At 39.0% G+C, this 27,810-nt stretch overlaps 1 protein-coding gene across 1 annotated transcript in view; it reads left to right on the top strand.

Moving 5' to 3' along the window:
* The window catches only part of ALK (ALK receptor tyrosine kinase), a 319,617-nt gene that overhangs the window by 87,799 nt on the left and 204,008 nt on the right, over positions 1 to 27,810 (top strand). The window contains exon 3 of the mRNA XM_064510188.1: positions 6,199 to 6,363. Coding sequence (XP_064366258.1) covers positions 6,199 to 6,363 — 165 coding nt within the window. The remainder of the gene's footprint in view (positions 1 to 6,198; positions 6,364 to 27,810) is intronic.

Raw genomic sequence — 27,810 nt, 5'->3', positions numbered from 1 at the left:
ACTGCAGGGAGTCGATGGAGCTGCCCTTGTACCAGGCAGCAAGCGCTGCAGAGACCTCGGGAGCGCCCGCCTGCCCCGGCACGGACGGGGGCTGCTGCCCTGCCTAGCTATCGGCAGGGCTGCCCGTGCTGCTGAGCAGGTGGCGGACGGGCTGGGGAGCTCTCCAAGGAGAGAGACGGTAGGAAGGGACCCTGGGCAGCAGCATTTAAAAACAAAACAAAAAAAAAGTGCTGCCTTAAAGGAGGCTGTCGGGGGCTCTCCAGCAGAAGGGGCAGCACCCCAGGAGCCCACCCGTCGCAGTTCGGGGGTCGCGAAATGGCTGCCCGGGCGGCGGGGTCTGGGAGCGGGCGCCGCTCGGTGCCGTTGGCGGCCAGGGAGGAGGCGCGGCGGTAACGGCCCTAACGGCCGGGGGGAGGGAGGGGTAACGGCCGCGCCTTGCGCGCTGCGCCGGCTCTAACGGACGGGGGGTGGGTAACGGCTGCGCCTCGCGCGCTGCGCCGGCTCTAACGGTCGTCTCGTGAGGGTGGAGAGAAATTCCTGTCAGCAAACTCAAGGTCGGGGGAAAGCAGATGAAGATGTACTGGCGTGGAGGAAGGACACGGAGTGATAAGCTAACTTGCGCTAAGTAGTTTTAAGTTAAAACCAAGTCCCTGATGAGTATAGCCTGGAATCTCGTGGTGGGGAAAGGGATTGATTTGCTGTCCAGCTGCTCAGCCACTCTGCTCTTCACGCACAGATGAGTGAGGTGTGTCAGGCTACATGTAATCCTCAGGTTGCGCTGCGTGTTGCTGTACCCCGGAGTTCCTTGATTTCTTTCCAAATTCCTGACCTCGTCTCTTAAAAACACATTGCTTCTCGCAAGTTTGTCAGCTCCAGAAGGTCCAGCCCTAAAGGCCAGGCTGTTGCTGACAAACGCGCATCTGCTAGGGGTAGTAAGGCTGCTGGTGCGCAGTTGGGATGTGCATGTTTTGCTTTCTCTTGTAGTGTGCCATTTTGCTCTTTCTCAGTGCCCAGCAATGGAAAGAAGTAGGTGAAAATGTCTTTTTGCGTTTTCTGTCTCTGTAAGAAAAACAGTTAAACCCTGCAATTATTTTACCTCTGTAATTTGCCTGACTGCTGACGTCTTTTTCCCCTCCTCCCCTGCATTTTTGCATGGTTTTCTGATCTCTTCTGTCCTGCGATGGATTTGCTAATTTCAGTTTTTTGCTGTATCTCCTACCACGCAGCGGAGAGGTGGCATTAGGGCTTAATTTGCCTAGGAGTTTCACAGCTTCTTCATGCTAATGGGCCTGACCTATATTTAACTTGCCTTCTTCCAGGAGTTTCTCCTTGATGTTCTGCAAGTTACTGAATTGACAGCCAGAGAGCACAGAGTTTCCTGTTCATTCTCCGTTTTCTGGGAAAAATAGTTATCACTGCAGGCTTCCTTACGTTACCCCACGTGTCCCCCAGAGTATTTGACAGAACTTCAGAAGGGCCTAATAAGGAGATCCAGACCCTTAGGTTGAATGCCCTCTGCCCCTTTTTATCCAGAGGAAATGGGGAAAGCTTCAGGAACTGGCTCTTTCCCTAGGGTTAATAACTGGAAAATCAATTTGTCATTTCCCTGTCATAAATTAAAAGCTTATAGGCCTTATAACATGAGTATAATAGAGGTTAGTGGGTATTGATGGAGGTCTGAAAGCTCACTCAGCAGAGTACTTCTCTACTATGCAATTTAAATTATATCTTCTCCACAAGGAATAACTGTCAATATTTGTATATAAAGAGACATTCTGTGCAAGAACATTTTATCCGTTTCTACGCTGCTGCTGTGATCGTTGCCACTGGAGGAGGTGTGTTCTTAAGGAAGGTTGTGGTTCTACTTTGATCCATATAAGTGACCTCTAAGTTGTGTGCTTGTATCTGTACATGTAGTTCAGATTAGTCAAGTTTAAACTGATCAGGTGCCAGTTAAGAGGTGTATCACTTAAGCTGGTCCTTCTGAGAACAGAGAGCCTCTACACCCTGCCTCTCTATCCTAGTGAGGGAAGGAAAGACCTGCACCTTGCCACCTTTTCAAAAGGGTGATCTGCTGAGGGGGATGCAGCAAGAGGGATCTGTGAGAACCAAGAGGCCGGAGGCGAAAAGGACCCTTTGAAGACAAACAGAAGCATGTAGAGCTAGAAAGGAACAGTGTATGAGGAAACTACTGACTGATACGCTTTTTGTGGTTGAAAGGAGGCTTGATTTAAAACAAACAACCTGTTATTGGGCAACTGAAGAAAGGAAAATCAGTAGTTTCTTAAAAAGAACAGGCATTGTATTTCCATATGCCATAAGACGTTTTTCGGTGAGGTATAGTTAAACAAGTGATCTGAGCTGATTCAACAAGCAACTGATCAGTAATCTGACCTGTAGCAATGTAAAAGGTTATTTGCTGCAAATTACTGTGTTTTGGGGATCTAGTATTACTTATACTACTATTTTTGATCTCTTAACTGACTGGAAACTTGAATCAGTTTAATTGAAACATATATTTGCCAGATATTTTAGTTATTTATGCACAAATTATTGTTGACAAGTACTTTGATTAAAAATAAATAAATTGAAGCACTCACAAGACTCGTAATCATCAGATACACACAGATTCCACTGTCTTTTCAATCAGATGGTGGCTTAATTTACATTTCAGTTTATGGTCTGTATCCTGTGTCTTCTTACATACCGAAAAGTGGATTCATCGATGTCTACTGCCTTCCTTAAACAGGTGTTTACCTTTATTTGATTGTAAGCATCGTTTTGTTTCCTCTTTAAAAGTATAATGATTATGAAATACACTTCTAATAAATTATTCTGTTCTGCTTCTTCAGTGTCTAGTGGTTGCAAATGCAAAAGAATTTTGGACAATGGGTCCTGTGTTTCTGCAATATATTTAAAAAGAGACTTTGCAATTTGCTGGAACTTAAATTACTATAGAATCTTCAAGATCTATAATGTCAGTATAGCTGTTGCACAAATGTATACGCTGGATATAAATCTTTGTGTGACATCTCATTGGAAAAAAAAATAAACCTTACTGACTAGGCACACTATCCAAATCCTAAAGCTCTATATCTAGTCAATTTGTATTGGTGGTAGCTTAAAAAAATAATCACTAAAGGTCGTGTTACATTTAATTGCCTTTCCTGCAGTGTCTGCTGTTTTTTAAAAAGGATAGCTGTTATTCAGCTTCCAAAGGTAGACGGCTACTTCTTTGTGTCCTTAGCCAGGCAGAAAAAAAAAAAAGCTTGGTGTCAGACTTAAACATATTAAGACAAAAGTCAAAAAGTAAGGAAAAAGACCTGTTGCAAAGGCATTAAAATTTGACAGATGATTTGTGGCAGTAATTCAAACATTGTAAAGGTTCTGTTTTTGCAAATGTGGTTTATATGGTCTTGCAGCAGCTGCCTCACCGAGAACAGCTTATCAGTGAGGAAAAAAAATAAAAAAGCATTTATTTATATATAAAGGATATTACATTATCTATAGTGAAGAACACTGTAAAACAAGGAAGGCTTGGGGTTAGGAAGCTGACATTAGGTTTGGAAGAATGGACTCAGTTTGTGTAGGCTTTGCTGTGTTGCATTAGCTAGCATTTCTTTTTCATCATTTCTTTGTGCTGAATAGGTAGTTGCACTGTACCAAAATCTGGGCCTGGTATGAGATTAATTTGAATAGGGGCTTATGAAGAATGCATATATTCTGGTAATATAGGGAGAGGGTTGCCAGGACTGTCAAGTTTTCTAAATAGGTGCAAGTATGTTTTCATTGAATTGCAGACACTCTAGGGTATATGATCCAAGTAGTCTCTTCTTTTTTTCCAAGGAATGACCTGTTTTAAAGGCTGTTCAGCTTGATTGCTACAGGCGTGTTAGATCTTGTCCACTTCTCTGTAGCTGTTCAAGGGCCCCTTTCCTTTACTTTCCCACTTCAGGCAGAGGTGTTAGTTGCTTGCAAGGTTCATAACACTGCTACTTTTTTCGTCATGTACCCCAAACAGGTTGTCCCAGTTGTAAGTCAGAGGCCTACTGCATTGAGTGCTCCACAGTGAATTGACAGCTCTCTGGAAATTGAAACAAAATGAGGGAGCTGAGCTATCTATTGAGTTCTTGTAGGCACTGTAATGGGGAAGGAATAAGAATTGGAGGAGGAAAATGAGATAGCCTTCTAGATGTCTCTGAAGTGCTGCTCTTCTGCTTCCAGTAGTTGGATGGTAGAAGAGTGGAAGCAAGTGGTGACCACTCGACAGGTCATTGTAGGACTGCTTGAGGAGAAGCTGGCAAAGAATGAAGTCAGCTGATGTGAAATGGTTTCACTTGTCTGATACTTTCCTTGGCCTGGGCTTCCCCTTCTGTAGCTCTGTGGTCCTGTCAGAGTAGTCTTGCATGAGCTGTGGTGGTTTTTTTTTTCTTCCTTTTTTTTTTTTTTTTTTTGGCAGTACCTTGAAGCATATACTAATCAATGTGTTCCCCATAAGTGAACTAGTCAGTAGTGATGGTGTGTCTTCAGTACTGTGTAGTTCAGTGTTTGTGTGTTCTTGTGCATGTTTGTGCACTTATACAAAGTTTAGTAGGCTCTCATACTTTATGGATTTAAAAAAAACTGTTGGGTTTGTTTTTCTTTTTATAAGAACAGGTAAGGGAGTAGAGATAAGTGGTCTGAACTTTGGATACAATATTGCAATAAACTGGATAGCATGAATATGTGCACTGTTCCCTACTGTCTCCATTCAAGTCTGCTTCATGGTATCATGAAATTTACGTTGATAATACAGAGTCCTGAAAAGGGTAGTGGCCTGTGCATTCAGAGTGAAGGAAATATGTACAATCCTTGTTACTGCTGTTTGTGGTAGATATGAATTCCTTACATCATGTTTTTCATGGTGTTATGAAATAATTAAAATGCTGAGAGAATGATAAAACACCTCAGTAAGAAAATAAAATGTAAACTGAAAAGATAGACTCTGCTTCTTCCCGTTTGCTATTAAAAAGGTGAATTAGCTGAAAAAGTATAGACAGAGGGCAAAAGCATTAACCTTGAGATTAAAAGATGTTATATCACCTGGAGGATAGGCTGAACTGCATAAATCTGTGCATACTGAGAAGAAATTAGATGTTTAATAGAGAATATAATTGGAGTTTAAAAAAAGTCTTAGATAATCTCACTAATGGCAATTCAGACTATTTGTCCTACTTGCATACCTGTGGCAGGGCAGTAGACACTACCTAAGATCTCCAAAGAATAGTTGGAATTTTTTGTTGCCTTTTACAGAAGGACCTGGCCTTTCCATGTTGGGCTAGTTTGGAAGTAGTTTCTTTCCTTTAGTGAGTATTGTGTTGAGTGCTGAATGTGGTGGTAGAAGCAAACATATACGATCTATTCAAGGAAAACTTAGCAATGATGATTAAAATAAAATCTGTGCTGGTTGTCACTGGGTGTTGTATTAAGCAACTTGAATTATGATGTGATAGTAAACTGTACACAGAGAAAAAAGCATAGTTGCACCAGCAGGGTAATTGGTTTCTAAAAGGGAAACATCTCAGAAAGAAGTATCTGTATTGTAGACAGATGCTGGCTGTACAGCCAGGAGGCTAAGGTTTGCAGCAGCAGATAAAGCTTCAACTACTGCGTTGAAGTGTTTCAAACCCAGGGAGTCAAAAGGTTGCTTTGTAGGGTATAATCACTAAGACTGCCAGTATCTACATTCTGGCCATATTGTAATGAGATTCATTTTGTAGAGTCCTGGCTCACTGAGCTGGAACATGACTATGAAGTTAGTTAGTAGCCTTGTTACTGTAATGGTCCTGGTTGAATTTGAACCTGCATCCCAGAAGAGATTTCATTTTATCAACTGACTAGGCTATTTCCCATCAGTCTAGGTGATGGCTTTCCCTGCTTTAGCCTGGGCTGCCCTTATATCTAGCTGAAAGGGAAATGGCTGGCTGTTGGGCCCTGCTCTTGATCTGCCACTGCCTCCATATTGAACCTTTCAGCGTGGTCCATTCTGAACAAATTCTTTCCTATTTATGGGCTTCCCCCGTATCTCTTTACCTCATTGCAGAAGAAAACAAGTCCTGGCTTGTTAAAAAATATATATGTGTGTGTACACACCTTCTAGCACAGAGGAAGTTGAACTTAATTAACCTGGTATGTTCTATGTCTGTTTTTCTTTTCCAGTATTTGATTGCAATTTTGAATCTCCTTGTGAGCTGGAATATTCCCTTTCCTCAAAAGATCAGGAAAACCACAACAGGGCCTGGCTTAGAGTGAATGCAGAAGAGATTTCACAGCTAAACATCCCAGAAGGACCAGAAAGAGATCACTCTGAGGATACACCAAAAGGTAAAATGAATACAGCCACGCAATGCCTTCAATGTAGTGACTGTGAAAACCGTGTCCTCTAAAATACTTTAGACAGCTACAATCCTTTTGTTGTGGCAAATAATGAATGCAAGCAGTGTAACAAACAAGAGGAGTCACTCTGCATATGAAGTATCTGTTTTTTGTCTAAAGACAATCTGCATCAAATATGTAGGAAGCAAAATACGAAGTAGTCTTGTATAAAATCGAAATCAAGCTGACCTGTGCTGTGGGCAGTATTTGGATGAGAATAGTAATTTTAACATATACTGCCTTCCTCAAAAGCTCTTAGAATAACTGTTGATGAATTCAGCTTTACCTCACTCTGAGTAATTTAAAGCATGAGAATGTTAAAATCCATTTAAGGTCATTTCGTACATGGAAGAGATGCATAAAAGAATAAAAAACATTGAGTCTGGAGCTTTAAATTTGCTCAAAATGCTGCTTACTGCTTGCTTATTTGCAAACTAGTTTAGACAATTTCTTTGTGCCAAGGCTTACATTTTCCCTTTGGTGACAAAATGAATGATAGGTTTCACCCTTAATATAAGAAAAACAATGCTATCTTTAAAGAAGAACTGTGAAAAGATGGGAATGTAATGTTCTTTTCTTCTCCCATGGAAGAAAAGTTGGTTTGTTGGGGTTCTTTTTCCTGCTTGTGATTGTGTCTGTAAACAGCAGCATATTTCGTAAGTGATAAAAAAGGCTCTTAGATGTATTTGTGCTATCCTAATCCTGGGAAGGCAGAAAACTCCCAAACATCCTTCCTGCTGTTGGTAACATCTGCATGAAGACTCTTCTCATAAGAAATTAGGTGGTGTTGAGGAAAATGAAGCTACAAAAGAGAAAAAGGGAGTTAGGGCTAAAAGCCTTTTCCAGGCAAAGGGAATATAGAACTAAGAGGTATAGGGAAGGACAACAAAGATTATCAGAAATAAGGAATGGTTTCCATAGAAATAAACTAAGCAGTCAGAAATACTTTCATCTGCGTGTGATGGTAGGACTCAGAGGTCTGTAAAAACATGTAGCGAGGAAGAGCAGGAAAGAGCCATGAATTTACCAGGTAGTAGGTATAGAACAAGCAAGAGGAGGTATTTTTCATGTAATACCTGAATAAACTGTGGCAATAGGAGGCTCGACTTAATGTTATGGAGATCAGATGTATGCGTAAGTTTAAAGAAGGACTGGATGAATTCTTGCAGAATACATTCATCACTGGCTATTTAATGCAATGGTCTGTCTACAGTCCCTGGCTCAAGAAGCCTTTTACAGGATGTTGCAAGCAAAAGGACCCCTCTCTTACTGGCCAGCATCAGAGATGGCATTTGACTTTGCAGACCTGCAGTTTGACTGCTTATAACAGCTATTACATTCAGGCAAACACTGTGGAAAAGTTTCAGTGCAGCTTTCATTCATGTTCATGCATTCTGCTTTGTCATCCATATCAGAGTATATTATTTTTCTCCAGCTATCCATTATAAATAAACTTTTAGGGCTGATTGCTTCAGCACTTACACATGAGCAGATTCACTCATTTTGGTGAGATCTATGTTGTGCTTAAAGCGGATGGACCATGTTTGTGATGCATAGAAATATCTTCTAATTTTCCCATTGAAGAACATGTATGCACACAACAAGTTACTTGCTATAAAGAAAGATACAGTTAAGAGAAATTTTGGAATAAATCAGAAAGTGTTCTTGTTGAGAAAATATTAAAATATATGAAGGTTTCCTTTTACTTAAATTCTTGTGCAAGTTGGTTGCTAATGAAATTTAGGAATTAAAGCATGTTTGTTTTGAATTGATTTGAAAAGAGTAGCCATCACTTTCTGCAGTGGAAGAAATGGGGAAAACCAGTGAGGAAATAAATCTGTTTAGGAGATGTTTGGCAAGGTGGTCATAAAATAAAAGCAAATGAGAAGCTCCATGCAGGAATACGCTAGTTTCAGAGAAATTATTGTAAGGGTGGTGTGGAACGTGCAGGCTGCCACAATGAGTAGAAAACTTGCCTGTGGGAATGCGGATAGCTGAGGCTGAAGCCACTGGCTGGCTCAGACAGGGAGTGGATGAGGTTTTAGTGCTCCCCGTTCCAGGTGAAGAGCCCAACTGGGTTACTGCAGCGCTGCATATTGTCAATTTGTGTTTCTTTCAGGTTCTCTTTTGAAAAGTTCTACTTTTGTCTGTTATTCAGTCAGTTTTATATGTTCATTAAAGCAGAAGAAGGGGAGCACTGTTGGCTGGCCCTGTAGCCCAGAAGCAAGGTGGTATTGGTTGATGAGTTTCAGTTGCTGTTGGCTTAAAATTCCATTTCTAAGCTCAAAGTTTTTTTTCTTTCTCCTTCTGGAGTATAGGTGATCTAGGCTGAAGCTTGTATTCTGCTGTCTTCTGGCAAATCACAAGTGGTACATAGGTTTGGTGGATTTGGATTTGTATCGTGTGGGTATGTGGTGTTTCTCTTTTTTAAAATCATCAGGCACATTGGACGTAGTCAGTGGTAATTTTCTCTTACGCCTCTCAAAAGATCCACAGGTCTGCAGCTCACAGATGACTAACTCCTGTGCATGTAAAGATTCATTGGAAAAATCAACACTTGGAGCTAGCATCTTTCTATTTTAAATCACTTTAATTACAGCTGCTTGGCACAGATAGTTGCGTGGTCTGTTTCAATCTGAAATAATTAAGCACAGTAATTCCAACCCCCACTGTTCCCTGCAAATTGTACTTCCAATTATCTCAATCTCATTTCGTCTCCTTTGCAGACAGTAATGCACTGACATAAACAGATAGCATAACTAGATTTTGAGATAGTTTAGCTCATCCTTGTCACTTGGCTATCAAGTCATGTCAAGACATTGATGGAGACAAATGCCTTAGATATGATTCACTGTGTTTCCTTTATCTAAAAGGTTGAGTAGGAAATCATTGGTCGGTCTCTCAAAGAGAGACATTGGGAGAACTTCTGTTTGCTTTTGTCCTGTCCTTCCCTCCCCTCCCCACCCGTATGATGCAGGCTTAGTCTCTTGGAATCAGAGTAAATTAACATGGATTGAACTACCTTGAGGAAGAGCCAGTTTTAGATATTTCTGTGTTTGGTTACAGTCACATCTGAGTGCTCTGCTCACTTGCTGTGTTCAGACTGTGGTGTCATACAGGTCATTGATCTCCTAAATAGGGATAGATGGTGAGGTGGCAAAGTCAGATATTAAATTATTCAGGGTAGAGGAGAGGAAGTCTGGTTTGCAAAGAATTGAAAAAGGATGCTTAGCTGCAAAACAGTGGCAGATGAAATTTAGTGTAGATGATTTGGTTGTGGTGGTGGGAGAAACAATCTGAATTTGGCATATATAAGGATGGATTCTGCGCTGATTTTAATCAGTCAAGCTGATTTGGGTGTTAGAATACAGCTGTGAAAACATCAATTCAGTAGCAGTCACAGAATAAATGTAATGTTAGGAATTATTGGGAATGGAATAGAAAATAAAACAGCAATAATTATTCCACTGTAAAAACCTGTGGGGCAGCTGTATCTAGAATGCAGCATTCTGTTCTGGTTCCCATACTTCAAAAAGCATTCAATACAATTGGGAAAATTAAAAAAAAAAAAAAAAAAAGGAAAGGATGATCAAAGGTACTGAATGGCTCTCATTTTAGGAGCAGTTAAATTGAGTGGAGCTGTTCTGTCTGGAAGAGACAACTAAAGGAATGCATGGTAGATGTTTATAAAATAACAAGATGTTACAAAGCACAGAGAAAATGAGTGCAGAATGAATATTCTTCATCTCTTCTAATAAAGAATTGGAATGTATGCGATGAAATTAGTAGGTGTCAGTTTCAAAACAAAGATAAAAGGAGATCCTTCCATATGAAAAAAGAGTAAAACTGGAACCTTTCCACAGAGGGAATTGTTGGTGCTAAAACTTTTTGTGGGTGCACAAAGTGATGGACATGTGCAGGAAAGAAAAATAACATGAGGGATATTAAATTCTCAAAATACCTTTTCTGGCTTGGAAAGTCCGTGAGCTATAGATCCTTGAAGGCTAGGGGAATATGCCTGGGAAATACTACTGTTCGCTTTCCCTGTTCATGTATTATTCCCTGTGTATCTACACCTGCCCATTTTCAGAGCCAGAAGTTTGACGGATCTTTGGTCTGTGCTAGCAGGGTTGTTCATTTCCTTCCCCCCCCCCCCTTTTTTTTTTTTTTTGGAAAAGAGAGAAAAGGCACTAAGCTTTTCAGAACAATTTGAAGATTCAGAGAGTAAAGGTGCTATTTAAGCACTGAATAATACTTGCTATTTCATTAAAGCCTTGTGAATGGTATTGGATCATTTGTTATGCAAAAATATTGGGTATTTGTTGTCAAGAACTGCAGGATTGTCAGCTTACAGAAATCTGTATAAGGGAGTCTATCAAGATATTTCTTAGGGTTTTTCTTAGCAAATTTTGTGCTAAAATGCTTCACTCTCCTCCATTCCTGTATTCCCCCTTCCTCTAAGTGGATCAGTGTGTGATAAAATCAATAGTGTGTCTGCTGGCTAGGCCCTACACAATGCATGAAGATCTGTTGTAGCTACTGATGTTTTTGAAGTCATGCTTATGTAACTTTTTGCAGGATCAGAGCTTTTTTATGTTAAAATTCTACTGATGTGCTAAAGATTGACAGAAAAATCTCCACTGCTGGGATCTGAATCAGGCCTGTATGTGCTGTAATGAGTAGGCAATCCATTGTGGATTACTAGACTTTTTTTTCTTTTAATTCATGAATAAGCAAATAGATGCTATAAAAAATTCAGGCGCACTGCATCATTGAATGCATTTATTTATTTTGACAAGCGTGATTAATTTTTAATTATTTACGATACTTTGTAATATATTATACCAGAAAACGTACTGTGGTCTGTCCCAATGAAATATTAGGAACTGAAGATCTTGCAAGTGTGGTAGTATTTTCTAAGGAGGCAGCCTGGGCAGACAAGCTTGTGGTTAGAATGACAGAGTTTGTAGACCAAAGAAGTTCCACTTTGCAGCTGTGTGCCCGTATGTGTTTTTCATACCCAACTGAAAGAGTCATTTGCCTCTCCAGTAAACTCCAGATGGGTCAAACCAGCTATAAATTATGTGCATTTGAGCTCCCGATTCCAACCCAGGGCTTTTGGACTATGGAGGCCTTTAGGAGACAGTTCTGAGTAGCAGGTGGTTTAACATCAATGAGAAAGCGTGCGTTTCCAGAATTCATCCCTAGTGCTGCCTTGCCACAGTGCTTGTCTGGTCCTCCCCCAAGGGAGACGCTTGCTGTGCTTCCTATCAGCAATGTTGTGTTGCAGTGTTGCCCATGGGCTTGTGGAGGGCAGTAATTGTTGTCCCTGATCTCAGAGCACAACCATGGCTTGCTCCTGAGACAGACTTTACAAGTGGAGGATAGAGAACACTAGTATAAAGTTAATCTTGCATGTTTGAGGAGGAAGGGCCAGCAGCAGCTGGACCCAAAACAAGTACATGTAAAATAGATCCAGATCTGTGCTTGATTAAATGTCAGTGTGATCTTTTTCCAATTGCAAATTCAGTTTCAAACTTGAAGGATTAGAGGACTGACCACTCTTGTCTCTGGTGATTCAAGCTACTTGCCTGTTCTTCTTTTAAGCCTTGTGATACTAGATAAAGTAAGTGGATTGCAGCCCCTGTTATCTGAAAGTCTCAAAGCCACAAAAATATGCAGAAACTTGATAAAAATTTCAGATGAAGGAATAGGTTGAGGAGATGTGACCACCATTTCAAATAAGAATCCAAAAAGTAATAGGCCACCCTGCGAATGGGAACACCAATTGAGATAACTCCGCAACAGAAAATGTAGATTAAACTTTAATCAAGGATGGCAGGGGAAGTGCCAGATGAATGAGGACAGTGTCATAACCAGCCATTTGTTAGTTGCAAAGCTTTTTGTAAGTTCTAAAACAAGAAGTATCTGCACATTGTGTTAATGTGGTTTTGATTTTTGTAAATATTACTAAAGAAATACAGCAAGGCTAAGGCAATGAGGATATTAGGAAATGGGAGATAATGAACTGCAGGATTATAAAATGGCTGTTGACTTTAATTTATGATTCCTCAGAGAGAAGAATGAAGCAGATAATATAAGATAATAAATAATATTTTGTTTCAGACTATCACTTTATTAACAAAACAGTAGAGTATAAATCAATGTGAGCTTGCAAGTAGCTGAGAACTTTTTTTTCCTTGTAGGAGTCTTAAGCAGAAAATACACTTCTAACACCTGTAATTCTACTGAAAATTGAAATAGAAATTTTATCTGGAAAAGATAACTGTTTACCAGGGGAAGAGTAAAGAGTAAACAGAGTAGCTGGGCTCATACTAGGTGGGCATGTCTTCCCTTTACATTAATACTTAAGACTGCTTTCAGGGTATGCATTGATCTCAAAGAAGTGAGGTATCTTGTTTATCTTTTAAACAAAATATTAGTATTTCTTAAAATTTTTCTTTAGTAAATCAGTACATGGTGTTTGGGGTTTTGCAGGGGTGGGCCTGAAGATGGAACAGAACTGTCTTATCAGGAGAACTTTTATTGGGAGAAAAACATTTTTTTTGCATGTTGCAAATCTTGACAAAAGAAATTCCAGACCTGGATGTGTATTGCATCGCTTTTTCTACTGTTAGAAAGTAATGTAGATTGTCCTGACATACAGAGATTCAATCCAGATGGTCGAATAGTCCTTAAAGTGATACTGCTGTGATATGAAGCATGCTAGTTTTATTATTTATAAGTATTCAGATGAAATACAGGTATCCTATGAAGATTTGTGTACTTTCATGCTTCTGTTTAGTCCAAATGGGATTCATTTTTCTACTAGTTATTATTCTGCTTAAGATTTAGCCACTGAATCAGCAAAAATAATTACTGTGTGAGTTAAAAGATCAGCCACACACCAGAAGTGAAATAGTGGAAGAATGGAGTGAAACCTGGAAACAGCCCATAGGCTGAAAATTATTCATCAATCGTGTTGCAAATAAGAGATTTATAGGGGTCACAATCAAGTGTTTTGTAAACAGTTTTTTTTTTAATTGAAAATGTGACTACAGTGTCACTACAGGGACTAGTTCTGGCTGCTCTACTTGAGATTTAAATCTTGATACTCAACTTGGCAACATATGCATATCAAGTATTACAGTACAGACCCATACAAATTTATGCACCATTTATATGCTAAAAACAAAATACACTTGCTTCCAGAGCCAACTGGGCTGTGAAGAAAAAAAATGTAGCTTTTTATGATGGTCAGATTCCAGGTCACACACTGTCAGCACAAGAAGTGGACCAGATGTTCCAAGAATATTTCAGCTTGCTCTTCTTGTTAGTACTACACTTGTGCTTTGTTATTGCAACATTATTTCTCTTTAATGAGCCTTCTCTAAAGAGGCAAATTATTATCTCACTGTAGGACAGTGAATTTGTTTATAGAGTAGGTATGTTTTTATATGGACTGTGGATGGGCCTGTGGGTTGATTTTGGAAATCTGGTTTGTTCATTCCTTAGTACAGTGAAGACTTGCTTGTAACTCATCATGAAACATTCTGCTTCCCAGACTGAAAAAGAAAAATTAATTTCAATGTCCATCAGATTTTGGTATGCTCTAATGAATTGCTGCATACCTGTGACTAATGTACTTCAAGAAGTATATTCAGAAAAGGCATAGGAGGTGAAGAATAGATGGATTGTAAAATGGACTCTTTCTCACTGTTAGAGATGCTTTCTCCTTGGCAAGATGAGAGGCATGTGGAAAGGACAGCTGGAAGGAAGCTTATCTTGCTCTTGGCTGTGTTTGACCTTTTTATAGTGAAAGGCTACTAGATTAATACACATTCATAGATTCTTTTTTCTCCTGTGATGTATAGGCAGTGTCCTTTATCCCAAGTGCTTATATACATCCACACATGCTTTCTTTTATAATTATTTTAATTACACTTTTCAAATATAGAAAACTCACAGATTTATGCAGAGAACATTCAGTGAATGAATAAATTAATCTTTTTCTACTCTGCCAGCTACCTCTGCTTCTTGCATATTTTATTTTTTTGCCATGCCAATGACAGCTAAAACCCATACCTCTATACATAAAAATGGAAGGTATGATAAAGGAATGTCAGCAAGAGACTGTATAAGCCTTGCAGCCAATTGGCTGTCTGTTGCCACTCCTTACCAAGCATGGTCTTACTATATCCATTACCAATTATTACAATAACTTATCACCTTACCTGTGAGACTCTGAAAACACTCTTCCACATTAGACACTTCCTAATGTTTTGAAGAGCTCGGAGAATTGTTTCTCCTGTCATCAATGAGAAACTGAGGCACAGTGTAGTTAAAGTAATAGCCCAAGGTGAGTTGTGTTCCTAGCTCTGTCAGACTTGTCATATCTCCTGCACCTTAACAAGTACTAATAATTAGAATGCCTGCTCTGTAGTAATTTTGGCATGAAGTTGACCTGATCCACTTCAAATAAACAGACATCATCATGGAGGACTTTCTACAGACTTGTTTTGTGAAAGTATACTATTAGCACATTGACAAGAATTAGGATGTTTTCACTACTGTTCTTAGCAGCAACGATAATGTTTCTGTAGTTGTGTTACATCAGCTATCTTTCACACCTAAGCTTGAATGAATGCATTAAAAGAGTTGCAGAACTCTGAAAGATAACGTGTTTTACTGCTGTGACTCTTGCCAAGGACAAAGCCCAGCCAATTAACCAGAAGTAAAAGATGATTAATTTGGAACTGTGATAGAGAAAAGATCATGATTCACTTGGGATCTTGGGGCAAAGTTAACCCAAGTACAGTTTGACTGTTTTGCCTAATTTAGACAGATTTGGGTAAAGAAAGAAAAGATCCATTTTGTATGTTTCAGTGCTTGGTATCAGTCCTTAGTTTTTTGATGAAATTTGAGTTGTTTGGATGCAAATCTGTAAAGGATGTGTTGATACTGATGGTTGCATAATATCTTCTTGTTGGAAGGACATAATACAATGTACTGCTTCAGAGGTGTTGCAAGAAATATTCTTCTAGACATGACTTCAGAGGCTAAGTCTTACTCATGAGAATTTTTAATGTTAGAGCTGGCCAGTTTCATTTATCTTTACTTTAAAGGGGAGGGGGATCAGTAAGCATAACTATACAGTTCTAAGGTTTTATCTTATAGCAACCTAAACAGGTCATACTTATTTTATCCTACTGAAAGTAATCAATGAAAGTGTTAAAGGTAAGATATTGAGTGAGAATTCTTTTTTGTACCTTTTAAGATTCATTTTTCTTAATACCGTGCAGTGTGCGTGCTAGGTTGCCCCAAGCACCTTTCATAGATTATAATGAATAATCATCCATTCAGTTTTGAGTTAGAAGTCAGATGAAACGTCAGGGATAGCTTCTTTATTTGCTTGTTTTGAGAGCATGCTGATTTAGCAGATGGTGTTACGTAAAACCAGGAGACTGGCCATACTGCAAGAGCAGGAGAAGGAAGCAAACTTGCAGCCAACCTTCCCAGAATATTCTTCCAGTCTGCAGTCATGCTTGGCTCAGGGACTGTATGCTTAGGGGAGCAATACAATATAGCCCTCCCGTGTTACATTTTAAATCTGTAGGGATGCATGATATAATATCCTGTTTTTGATTTGGGATCTGCATTCATAGACCCCATTCCTATGTTCAGTCATGTTGCCTTTCTATGTGGTGAATTGTGTTATGCATCTCTCTCTCTTTGTAAAGAAATCGCTTTCTTTAGTCCCCTTCGTCCGTGTAGTCCCCATGCCCTAGTCTTTCTTGTCCATCAGATGCAACCAGACTAGAAATGCTTGACCTTTATCTTTTACCTTCCTTCCAAAAACAGAACTTAAAAGATAAATATAAGTGATTGTCATTTGTTAAAATGAGGAAAACATTGTTTTTTAAAACCCTTTTGATTCACTTGCAACCCTAGATGAAAGTCATTTTTGCTGAACTGAATGGCGTCATAACAGATCGCAGAAGCTAGCACCAATTAATTCAAAAAGGCATTTGCTTAAGAATTCAGGGAATTTAATAATGGGCTTCCAGCCATTGTTCTACTTTTTTTTTCCTTCTTCTTCCTGCTCTATGGCCAAGAGCAGATCTTCCAACTCTTGTGAGATTGTCCTTCTAAAGGGTCTGGCATACACATGAGTAAATAAGGTAATAAGTAGACTTCTCCAGATTCAAAGAAGTATTCAGACTGCAGAACCAGAAGGTTTATTGCTGGCCATTGCCTGTGTTGAGCAAATAAACCTGACGGTGGACACAGCAACAATAACTTGCTTTGTAGGCTGCTTTTAGCATGGGTTATCTTGCTGCTTTCATGTGCCTCCAGTGGGGAAGTGGAAAGGTCAGGCAATGAAGGGAAGCATTTTGCTGCCTACCACAGATAATCATCTCTAGCAGTCATTTGGAGCCTTGCAAGGCACATCAACAGCATAATAAAGGTTAGATCTCAACTGCTTTTCACCTGTTACAGTAATTTCATTTATCAGAGAAAAGCCTAAGCTGCAAAACTGTTTTTCTTTTTTTTTTTTTTTTGAACAGCCGAAAGTTCGAGGATGTTCCAGTTTCAAGGTGTTGATTCAGACCATTGTAGAAATAAAGAGGCTATGTTGAAACAGCATTATGATGCAGCTTTCATGCTACTCTCAGAGATTTTCCCTGAGGTGTAGAACTCTGTGGGGAGGAGGCAGAGGATGGTTTATGGCAGAGGATGGTTTATGGCAGAGGATGGTTTATGTCTGACTGCCTTAACAAATTACAGCTTTTCAGGCTGCCAGCTATGGATAGGGCGAGCTTTGCCTGCCTGAGTTGATCATGTGTGTCAGCAAGGTCACTTCATTACAACTGGAAGTTTGCTGTGACACACAGGACTCAAAACTTTCCATACTGAACTTTCTTAGGCTGGAAAAAAAGACTATTCTGGTATCCCGACTGTCTAATTTCAAAGTAGTGCAAAACCATTTTAACTCTGTAGATACTGCTCTATTTATTCTTTTCCAGCTGGTTAAGGACAATATATTAAATGTGTTATCTTGTCATTGTCAAGTCAAAGTTCCTGAGGAGTTAATAGTTTAGATAATTTAGTTCCTCTTTGTTTTATGATCAGTTATATATCTTAATTCAGAAGCTGTGGCTTACATCTAAATTAATTGACCTCTCCAATTACTAATCCAGCCAAACAAGGAGAGATTCTAAAAAATAATACTTAGTAAAGATGTGAAGCCATTTGCAAATCAGTGGCAATGTCTGGATGAACAGCAACAGCTAACATTCTTAATAGCAAGTTTTTTTTAAGGACTTTTTTTGAAGTGTCAAAACTGATGGAGGAGGATGTATTACCCACCTATGGAGCAAGAGTAAATGGAGTCTGGGATAGTAAGTTTTTTGAAGGAATTGATTACCAGACTAGAGAACAGAAAATCTGGTTCTCAGTTATCTGTAAACCTCATGGGTGTGTGTGTGTGTGATGAATCTAATGGCTTTGAAGCTAGGAATGATGAAAATGTAGTCCATGACTTTTCAGAGTCAGTGCTTGACCCACTGCAGGCAGTTCATTGTGTGGCCAAGGTGAAGAACAAATGGTTAATAGTAGGTGTTTTCTGTCCAAGGGGCTCAAGCAATGTTTCTTCATTGTAAAGCTGGATTGCATGTCAACTTCTACACAATTTGAGCTGCTTGGTTTCAGCAGTATTATTCCTAATTACCTTAAAATAAGGGAAAATCTCTAAGCTCAAGAATTAAAAATGAAAATATGGACCATTTGAAAACTGGATTTGGGCTTCTGGCAATATGCTAGTCGTGTTGTTAGTACTGAACCTCCTGCTTTGTTGCACAACAAAATTGTTGTACAGCAATTTATCTGGAGTCTGTGACAGGATTGAAGTGGTATTTCACTGCAGATTGGACTTTAGGGATCAGCATTCAGGTTTGCCTTGTACAGAGGAGAGATCATATTGCAGCCATACTAGAGCTATTTTGCTTTCAGCAGTAATGCTATGGTGTCTTTGCTTAAGTGTTTAGCTGGGGTGTTTGCAGCTTGTATGTCATGGCTGAGCGCTGTGTGAAGCTGAACAATGGGGGTTCTTTTCCACTGATTTGTGGAGAAAACATGTTTGTCTGTACAGGTAAGGGGAATGTAGAAAGGTACTGGAGTATGGGCTGCACTTGAGGGATTGCTGGCTTATATTTTCATTACAGTGTGAGTGACAAGGTTTAGTTGAAATAACTGGTCTCCGAACAGACATCACCTGGGTGTAAAGCACCAGTTAATTCAGGGGAAGAGGTTTTTTTGCATGGAATCTGTCTGGGATGTACCCGAAGTAAGAGGTAGGACTTAACTTTGTCTAAAAAGACCCACATTACAGACAATGCTTTTAAGCACTTTCTTCCAATAGTCTTTCTGTCTGGATAAAATGATGCATCTTGGAGTGTATTGTGGGTATGCGGGTGAAGTGTACTGTATCAGCGCTATGGATTGATTATTGTGTGCATTATTTAATATGACCTCTGTAAACTGAACGAAAGGGTGGGGTATCAAAGACTAACCCTACATGTGAAGTTGTTAATGCCTGTTACAGGAAGAATGACCAAAATGATTGACAAAAGTTAACTTGCTTGCTATTTTTATCAGCAAGTAAACTTTTTGGGTAGAGCTGAGTTATAGAACACTTCTTTGTAACTAAAGCAACTATTTACAGTACAAACTGCAGAGACTTCAGTGGATAAGAACTTGCTCGCTTTTTCACTCCAACAAAATAATCAAATAACTTTGATCTTTATTTTATGTTAATCCCTCGTCCTACTCACTTTCTGCTCTTTAGTGGACATTGTCCTTTTGTGCTCCTTCGAAAGCATCCTGGGCTTGCTGGATGAAGGGGGACAGATGGCAGGAACTGGCATTTTGCTTGCCCTGTCAGTGCAATGTAGTTCCCCCTTCATGATTGGCCTGTTTGTGAAAGCGCTCAAGTAGCTCTCAGTTTTTTGTGGGCTGGCTTTTTTTTTTCTTTTTCTTTTTTTTAACCATGGGTACAGTGCTTTTTTCGCCTTAGAAGCCAGTTTGGGTGGTAGTGTAAGGAAGCAATGCTATATCGCCTTTTAGTATGTATTTTGATGATATGCACTTCCTGCATGGTATGAGACACAGTGGAAAAAGGCTGGAGTGAGATTTGCCTCTGCACAGGAAGTTTCTGAGTGTGACCCAGGTAATTGTCTTTGATTCCCTACAGACTTGGTATTAGACGAGGCTGAGCGAGAGCCAAGGACTTTTTCTGTCTCTGGTCTCCTGTGTAGCTGTGATCAGTCTAATTCTAATGATGCTAAAGGTGTTGTAGAGAGCAGTCTGAGTGGGCCGAATTCATGGAAATTTGGAGACTGTCCTGCTGAATGAATACCAGCATCTCTGTGTTGTAGAGATACCCAGCACTGAGATTGACTGGAAAGGAGGGTGATTTTTATACACTACAAAATGTACCTGGGCACTTCAGGAGGCTGTTTTGTTACTCCATGAAAAATTTAGCCCTCATCTCTTTCGCTGGCTCAGTGCAGCAGAAGTTTGAGTGGCAGGAGAGCTCATATGTTTGACAACCTATATTCCAAGCCTGTGAAAAAAGGTCAGGAGGGAAGAAACATTTTATTTTTTGAACTCTTTGCAATCCAGAAATTTATATCGAGGGGGGGAGGGTTATAACTATATATATACTTTTTCCTCTTCTCAGAATGAAAACTGAAAACAATAGCATGTAGCTCTGGGATGGGAAAAACTAGGGGAACAACAGGGTGCATGAGGTAGAAATAGCAGCATATCTGATACTTGAAAAACTCTGCTATGAGGCTCAGTCCTGCTAAAGTCCCAGTAAAGTGCCATCATCTAATGTATCTAAAGAAGAAGAATGACTTATCACTAGCCCCAAGATGATGGAATTTCTATTAATTGTCAATAAGAGATAGGGACCATAAAGATTTTAGCCCCTACCACCACCATTGGTCTGGAAAGTACTATCATTGCGAAGAGGAGATAATTTATCACTTTTTCTTTATTATCTGATGTCTCTTTAATTGATTGGAGTCTTTTTACAATCACTTTAAAAAAAATTGCTTTTGAGGAATTTTTTTCCCAATTGACAGCAACTTAATGAGGGGTTGTGACTTTGTAATCAATTTTCATTATTGTGTCGCTAATAGTGCTAAAAAAAAACCCCAGCTTCAACTTTGATGTTGGATAACTGATTTGTGAAGCTGCTTGTAAATAATTGAACTTTTATTCCCTAAAGTTTTTTTTATGTTAATACTTTTTAAAGTAAATAAACTTTTCTGGCAAACGTTTCAGTAGCTAAAGCACAGATAATATAATCTATCGTAGTAATCACTGTTACCCTAACTAGACTCTACAAACTAAGAGGCTGTATGTTTTAATAGTTAAGCCAGGAGTCTGGAAGTCAGTGTTTCTAGGTGTTTTTTCCAATTCCATCACTGAGTCGGTATGAATATGGTCATATACAGAGGTCATTTTGTCCCTCAGTTTGCCAGTAAGCAAGACTCATAATAATAAGCAGACATCAGATGTTGTAATGCTAATAAGGTTGAGTTCTGGCAAAGCTATTTTACAAAGGGGGGATCATCCTATTATTTCAAGAACACATTTGCTCAGTTTACAAATGAGAAGATGACTTTTTTCTGCTCAGCTAACTTAATCCAAAAGTCCAACCTATTTCTCTGGACTTTTTTTTTCCTGTTGTCAACAATAATAGAAGTTCTTTGACTAGAACTTTGTGCGGTCTGCTCTTTTGTTGATCATAGTTGAAAATTTTAATAATTTACGTAGAGGAACACCTTCTCTCATTCCCAAAAGTTGTTGGCCTTGTGGTACGAAGGGATTAAATGACATGGTAGAACAGATCTGTTTGCATGTATATTAACTCAGGTGAGAAAGAACAAACTGTGTGTGTGTGTGTGTGTATATATATATTTTAAGAGTTAGACCATGCAGATGTTTGCAAGGTACTTCTGAGTTTCTTCAGGCAGAAGGTGCTGTAAGTTATTATTACTATTGTGTGTAAGTGATTGTGGGCCATTCTGTTCCTTGACAGTAATGGGACAGTGAAAATGGATTATCATTAATGTCAGCAAATACAGTTTTAACAATGTTAAATCCGTATCTTTGTGAAACTAAATGAGATTTCTCCTAACATAGCTACTTATTTGTATTCACTATGCATTGCGCAGACCACCTCACTATTCTTAAAGCAACTACCAATCACCACAAGGAGTCAAGCAGACGCTGCATTCTCCATAATTACAACCAATTTTCCAATTGAATTATCCCGTGATTTAATTCCTTAGCTTGCATCTGGAGAGCATCAGCAATGTGCAGCTGTTTTGGCTTTGAGAATTAATTGTTGCTAAATGCATTAAGAGTGGTCTTGATGCAATGATTAAAAAAAAAAAGAAGAGTTAGATCCCAGCTCACTTCTGGATTAAACTTTTACTTCTTGTTTCCTGATCTCTTGACTCTCATCATGATACAGGCCATGGTTTTAGTAGCAATTGTCTTGTCTCGTCGTGAATCTTAATTCAAAGTAAATATCTTTAGTCACTGAATTATAATCATATTACAATGAAATACAAAGATTAATAGAACCATGCCAGAGTCAGTTAAGGCTGGAGGGCTGGAGATTAATGATAAATGATGTTAGTTTATACTGCTATTATGATTGTTTGTGGCTTTCAACAGAAAAAGACTCACAGTAACTTTGTAAGTATCCAGTGAAGTAGGTATGATTTTTCACATCACAGAATTCTTTAGGCAGACCAAGTCCTTGAGATAAATGAACAGGGTCTTAGTAAGTGATTTGTTTCAGGGGGGAGAGTTGACAACTTTTAGGGCTGGGAGCAGCATGTTCCCCTCTTCCCCCATGCAAAATTAGGGGGAAAAGAAAGAAGGAATAAGGACAGTGTTATGATGCTGAGATTATTATTGGGGCTTTCGAGGATTTGGTAGATTCTAGTGAGAACAGAACTCTTATCTTAAGTCCCACATTCTCTCTGTCTTTTATTTCTTTATTTATTCTTCCCATTAAGGGTGAAGGCTGTAGCTAGGGGCCTTAAGAATCCTAAAGTATGCTGGTGTATTTTCATAGCTCTTGTGGGCAAATGAAAACATTCTTGAACTATACTTTGTTAACAATATGAAGAGAGTTTGTGTAATTCAGGATGCGTACACAGATTATAACGATCCCAGATCTGATTCATTTTCTCAAAGGCAATTAGTGTTTGCCCAGTGACAAATATGCTGTACATTTATTTATTAGCCTCTTGCACAGGAATTTCTGTTGTGCTGAACTGAATCCCTGAAGAAGTGAAGAGTCCAGTATTTTATCTTTTCTAGCCTTGCAACAGAAAAGGGGGGTGGGAAGCCTCCTGCTACAAACAACTGTGCTATTCAGACACATTACAGTGATGAGGACAAGTAGGTTCTGATTATATCTGAATAATACAAACATGATTGAATTTGCCTAATGATTATGTCTGGCTCAGGATTTCTCCTTCTAGGGAGAATCATATTGTGCAGGTTTAATGTAACCAGGACACTAAGGCAAGAAGCAATTGAATTAGCTGCTTCTTGCAAAAGTTCCTCTTGTTCTCACCCAGAAAGAAGCTTTCCGTAGGGTTTGTCTGCTGAAGAATTGCATTGGTTGTTTTTATTCCTTAAAGGCAGGCTTAATTTGGGAATGTGGACAAATAGCAAATAACCTTTTCTTTCTCCCCCTCCCCCTCCCTCTCTCCCCCTCCCCCTCCCTCTCTCCCTCTCCCTCTCTCTCTCTCCCCCTCCCTCTCTCTCTCTCCCCCTCTCTCTCTCTCTTTTTTTTTCTCTCCCCCTCTCTCTCTCTCTTTTTTTTTCTCTCCCCCTCTCTCTCTCTCTCTCTCTCTCTCTCTCTCTCTCTCTCTTTTTTTTTTTTTAAGATAAGAAAAAAAAGAGAGAATTCTGGGTTTCAATTCAGTTCTATGCCTGGGGATGTTTTATCTCCTTCCCATACAAATGAAGCATTGTAGTTCTATTCGGGAAGCCTGTATGGGTAATTGCAGATTCTTCATCAGCTGAAGAGAGGAACTCCTAAAGGAGTACTGAGACAGGAAGAAGATTGCTGGATCTACTGATACAAGAATTTACGCCTCATTGCCTCTAGATAGTGCAGACAACACAGAAGCAGTAGGATAAACGTGGCTGCATAGGATTGAGAGGCATTGCTAATGTAAAGGTATCAAATTCTTCCTTAGTTTATCCTACTGTTATGACTGGAGTCCTAGCGGCCAAAACTAGTAGAAAATGAAAAATCATGCACATAGAGCATAGGAAGAATTTCCCTTCTAAGCAGGGGGTTTTATCAGCTGGAAATAGAAGTGGTATGAGACACTCGAGTTTTCATTGATTGCCATACAGCAATCAGCTGAGAGACTGGTGAAGGCTTTTCCAGAAGAGGTAAGGATGTGTTACTGCCATTGTATAAAACAGTAACAGTGCCTAATGCCAGATAGGGTGTACCAGTCTGGCCAGTTGTATTTGAGGAAAGTAATCTAAAATGGGAATAGGCGTAAAAAAGGGCTACTAGGATAGTGTTTAAGGAAGAGAACTTGCTGCACGAGGTGAGATTACAAAATAGCCCTTTTTAGCCTACGGACATGAAGAGTAGATACTGATGTTTACAAATGTACTGGAGAAGAGAAAGACAAGTGCTGGATCACAGGAAGAGAGCTAGTTGAGGGAAAAGGAACCAAAGAATACTTGAACAAAGTGTCCACAAAGTCATGGAAGTTAGAAGAAGATTGCGAAGCATCAGAGTTGCGAATTAGTCTTCCAGAATCTTACCAATTTTAATGCAGTGCTTGATATACTGTCCATCAAGAGATGAAAGAATTGCCTTTTCTGGTATTATTATTATGTGTATTTGTTCTAAAGTATCTCCTGTGGTAGCATCTAAATTGTCCCTAAGGCAATTGCTAGAGCAGGATTGGCTTTCCCAGCTGTGTACAGCACTCTTCCATTTATATAGGTCTACAGTGTGCTAAAAATATCTCCTGTTGCCCAGACCATAGAGATCCTACAGTAAGTTCCCAGCTTGCGATTGTACCCTGCCCAACAGAGCTGGTAGCTTCAGCAATGATGCCTATTCATATATTAGGGTCTGACTTGCCATTGCTGGCAGAGTGCTGGGTTTTCTCAGCTTTTTAAAAATCCTGGTTTTAAGATTTTGTTTTCATATGGATTTGAATGTCCTCAAATACTGCAGTTTGCTAAATTTCTTCTTACCCAGCAGAAAGAAAGGACTGCCATGATCTCACAGAAGAATAGGGTGTCAGTAAGCCACCTGCACTGTTTGTTTAGCTCTGTTGTGAAGCGGGAAAAACAGGCACTTGGCAGCTGCATTAGTTCCCCCAACTCCTCCACCAGTCCTGCATTTTGCTCTGTGCCATTTACTTCTGGTAACTATGCAGTTACGGATGTTGTATTCTAATTACCTGGCCAATTATGTGCAGTGCAAAATTCCCTGCTAGTATTGCTGTGATAGTCTGAGCTGCAGACAGTCTTGCGATTAAACTGTCTCTTGATGATGAAGTTGATAATTAACAAGAAGGCATTTTGCTGAATAGTGAACAAAGTCAGAGAAAGAATAGAATTGAGTTTTCAGTGTAGTAATATAGTTTTAATAGTGCTCTTGTCAGGGAAAAGAATTGACTCTGACCTCCCCCAAAATTAAAAATGCATACTCATTTGCAGAATTGAACTGTGGACCTGATTTGTTTACACAGAACTCAGTTTGAACTGAGCAAAAAGCCTCAACAACTTTTTTTCCTTGTGATAGGTAATCGCTTCATTCCAATAAAAACCTCAGCAACCCATGCTAATCCTCTAGAAGAGCATATATAATTAAGAATCTTTGTTCTTTGTGTCAAGGTGTGGAGTTACATGCTTTTAACCCTGAAAATTTGAGTGTCTCTGTCCAGTGATGAAGGGTGTTGCTATTTGTTTGTCCTGCAGTCCCAATGTAGGAGTTGGACACTAAGTGTTGTATGGACATGCAGTAAGCTGGATGAAAAGCCACACAGCTCATCCAGTCATAAGCGAGGAGCTCACCAGACAGAAAAGCTATTCTGTAATACAACATTTTATTGAAACTGATTTTTTCTGTGTGTCTGCTTAAGATACACTCTCTGGAATCTATTCGTTTTTATGAAAATTTTAGAAACTTTAATCTTTGTGAAGTTGTCAGCTGAGAAAAATCAGAATGCTTTAGATTTTGTATTTTTTTCCCTTAGAAAACTCGAAGTAGGCAAATATTCAAATATTAACAGAAGTAATTTTCCTGAATGAGCAAATGTTACAATCACAGGTTATCTTCAACACTGTGACCATAATAAAATCATGGTAAATGGTTTAAGTGGACTAAACCTGGAATGTTTCTTCTTAATAAAAGTTGTAGGAAACCTAAAAATATGCACGGACTCATATGAACTTCCTCTGGCCTGCAAAAAAATAGCTTTTTATGTCGGACAGGCCATTTTCCTTAAAATAAGTTAATTTTTGGTATGAAAGAGAAACTTCTGGCAAAGATCTTCTAAAGACAAGAACAAGTTAAATCAAGGACTTTCTATTCCAGCTAATGTAGTTCATAAAAACAGCAGTCATTATTTGGTAAATTAGTGCCTGAGAACGGGTTGACAAACATACCATGCAGTATTTGCACGAGGTCTGTGGGTACCAGGTTATTATGGCATTAAAATGGTTGGCTAAATTAAATCTGACCAGTTTTATATATTTTAAAAATATGTACTTAGATTATGAAAATGTTCCTCGTGTTTGACCATGGTATCATCTGTAAAAGAAGAATGTGTCTTCCTCTGAATTTTTTAAGCTACATTTGTCCTTAGAGCAAATACTTCAAGTTTTTTTATTGGTAGCAGCTTCTACTTTGCTTTTATTATAGCCTTAAAGAATCTTGCACCTGATCTCTCTGAGGTAGACCTTAATATGTCATTTATTGCCTTAATAAAATCAGTCAAAATAACAAAACACAAAGAGCACTTCGACTGTTCCAGCAGATATACTTGCATGGTCAACTTTCCCTTAATCAAAAGCAAGTAGAAGTAACTTTTCTCAACATCTTCAATGTTTTTGCATGTTAATCATTCATACCATATGTGATATCAAAGCTAGGGTGAGCTTTTCAAAAGAAAAATACTTGTCATGAAATTTCTACTAGCAACTCTAGCAAAAAGTCCTGAAGCGTGGCAGTATGTTCTTACAAAATTTCAGTTTCCTTCCCTGTCTTTAACTTGGAGCAGAAACTTATGAATATAAATCTAACTTTATTTTTTTAATTTGGGCTTTATTTTGTTCCTTTAGTTGTCAGAAATTTCTGTTACAATCCTACAGTTCTTCATCAAAGCACAAAAAGCCTGTAGGTCCTTAGACTTTTGTGCTTTTGCTTTGCCTGTTGTAAGGGTGTATGTTCAAGCATCTGTGGACTGTGCTGTTAGAGAAGCTTTGTACAAGGACTGGTCCATGCTGTAAATTACTGAGTTGAAACCAGCATCTCCCATAGATGCTAATTTGGAAGAGACTGGAAGTTAGTGATGTTCCCCAGTGAACTAACTCTTGAGGAGGCCCTAATTTGGGAACAAGAGTGGTGATACTTCCAACTGTGTTCTGACTCTGTGAGAACTCTTATGCTATGCAACTGGCATCATGTGTAAGATATTGTTGCAGACACTACTACTATATCATGGTCTTTGAGGGACTGGTACAAGAAACACTCTAATATATAAGTATGGAATAAATTGCCTCAAAACAACTTCCAGCCATGACCAGCAGGAATGGTTTACACTGCCATTACTGAGCCTTGGTATCTCCCTAGAACTGAGGATATTTTTATTTCTATAAAAAGCTAGGTTTTTTTTCTTTTTTTTTCTAAATGCTTTTGACCTCAATACTTTATTGCTGTGAGTTCCGGAAGCTAATAGTATGTTGTATGAAAGGCTTTCCTTTTGTCAGTTTTGAAACGGATATATTTATATTTAATGGATATATAGATTAGATTTTTGCCCCCTTCCCTGCCTCCCCCCCCAAATGTTAGTAGAGTTCTATTTAACATACAGGAATTTAGGTTCTTATAGATTAAAAAAATCTGACTAGATTTATTTATTTAGTTATTTTTAAAACTGTTCAGTGTCTGACTTTTATTTCCATGGGATTAAGATACCTAAACACTTTTAGGTAATTAACAACCTGTAGGAAATCTGTCCCCTTGTCCATGGCAGATATGTGCTATTAACTTGTGCTTTTTAAGTCTTTCCATGCTGTAATTAGAATGTTTTA

This window comes from Dromaius novaehollandiae, chromosome 3 (assembly GCF_036370855.1).
Source record: "Dromaius novaehollandiae isolate bDroNov1 chromosome 3, bDroNov1.hap1, whole genome shotgun sequence".
Classification (NCBI taxonomy): domain Eukaryota; kingdom Metazoa; phylum Chordata; class Aves; order Casuariiformes; family Dromaiidae; genus Dromaius; species Dromaius novaehollandiae.
The sequence above is the reverse complement of the archived record's forward strand: the minus strand, read 5'-3'. Positions and strand labels throughout refer to the sequence as shown.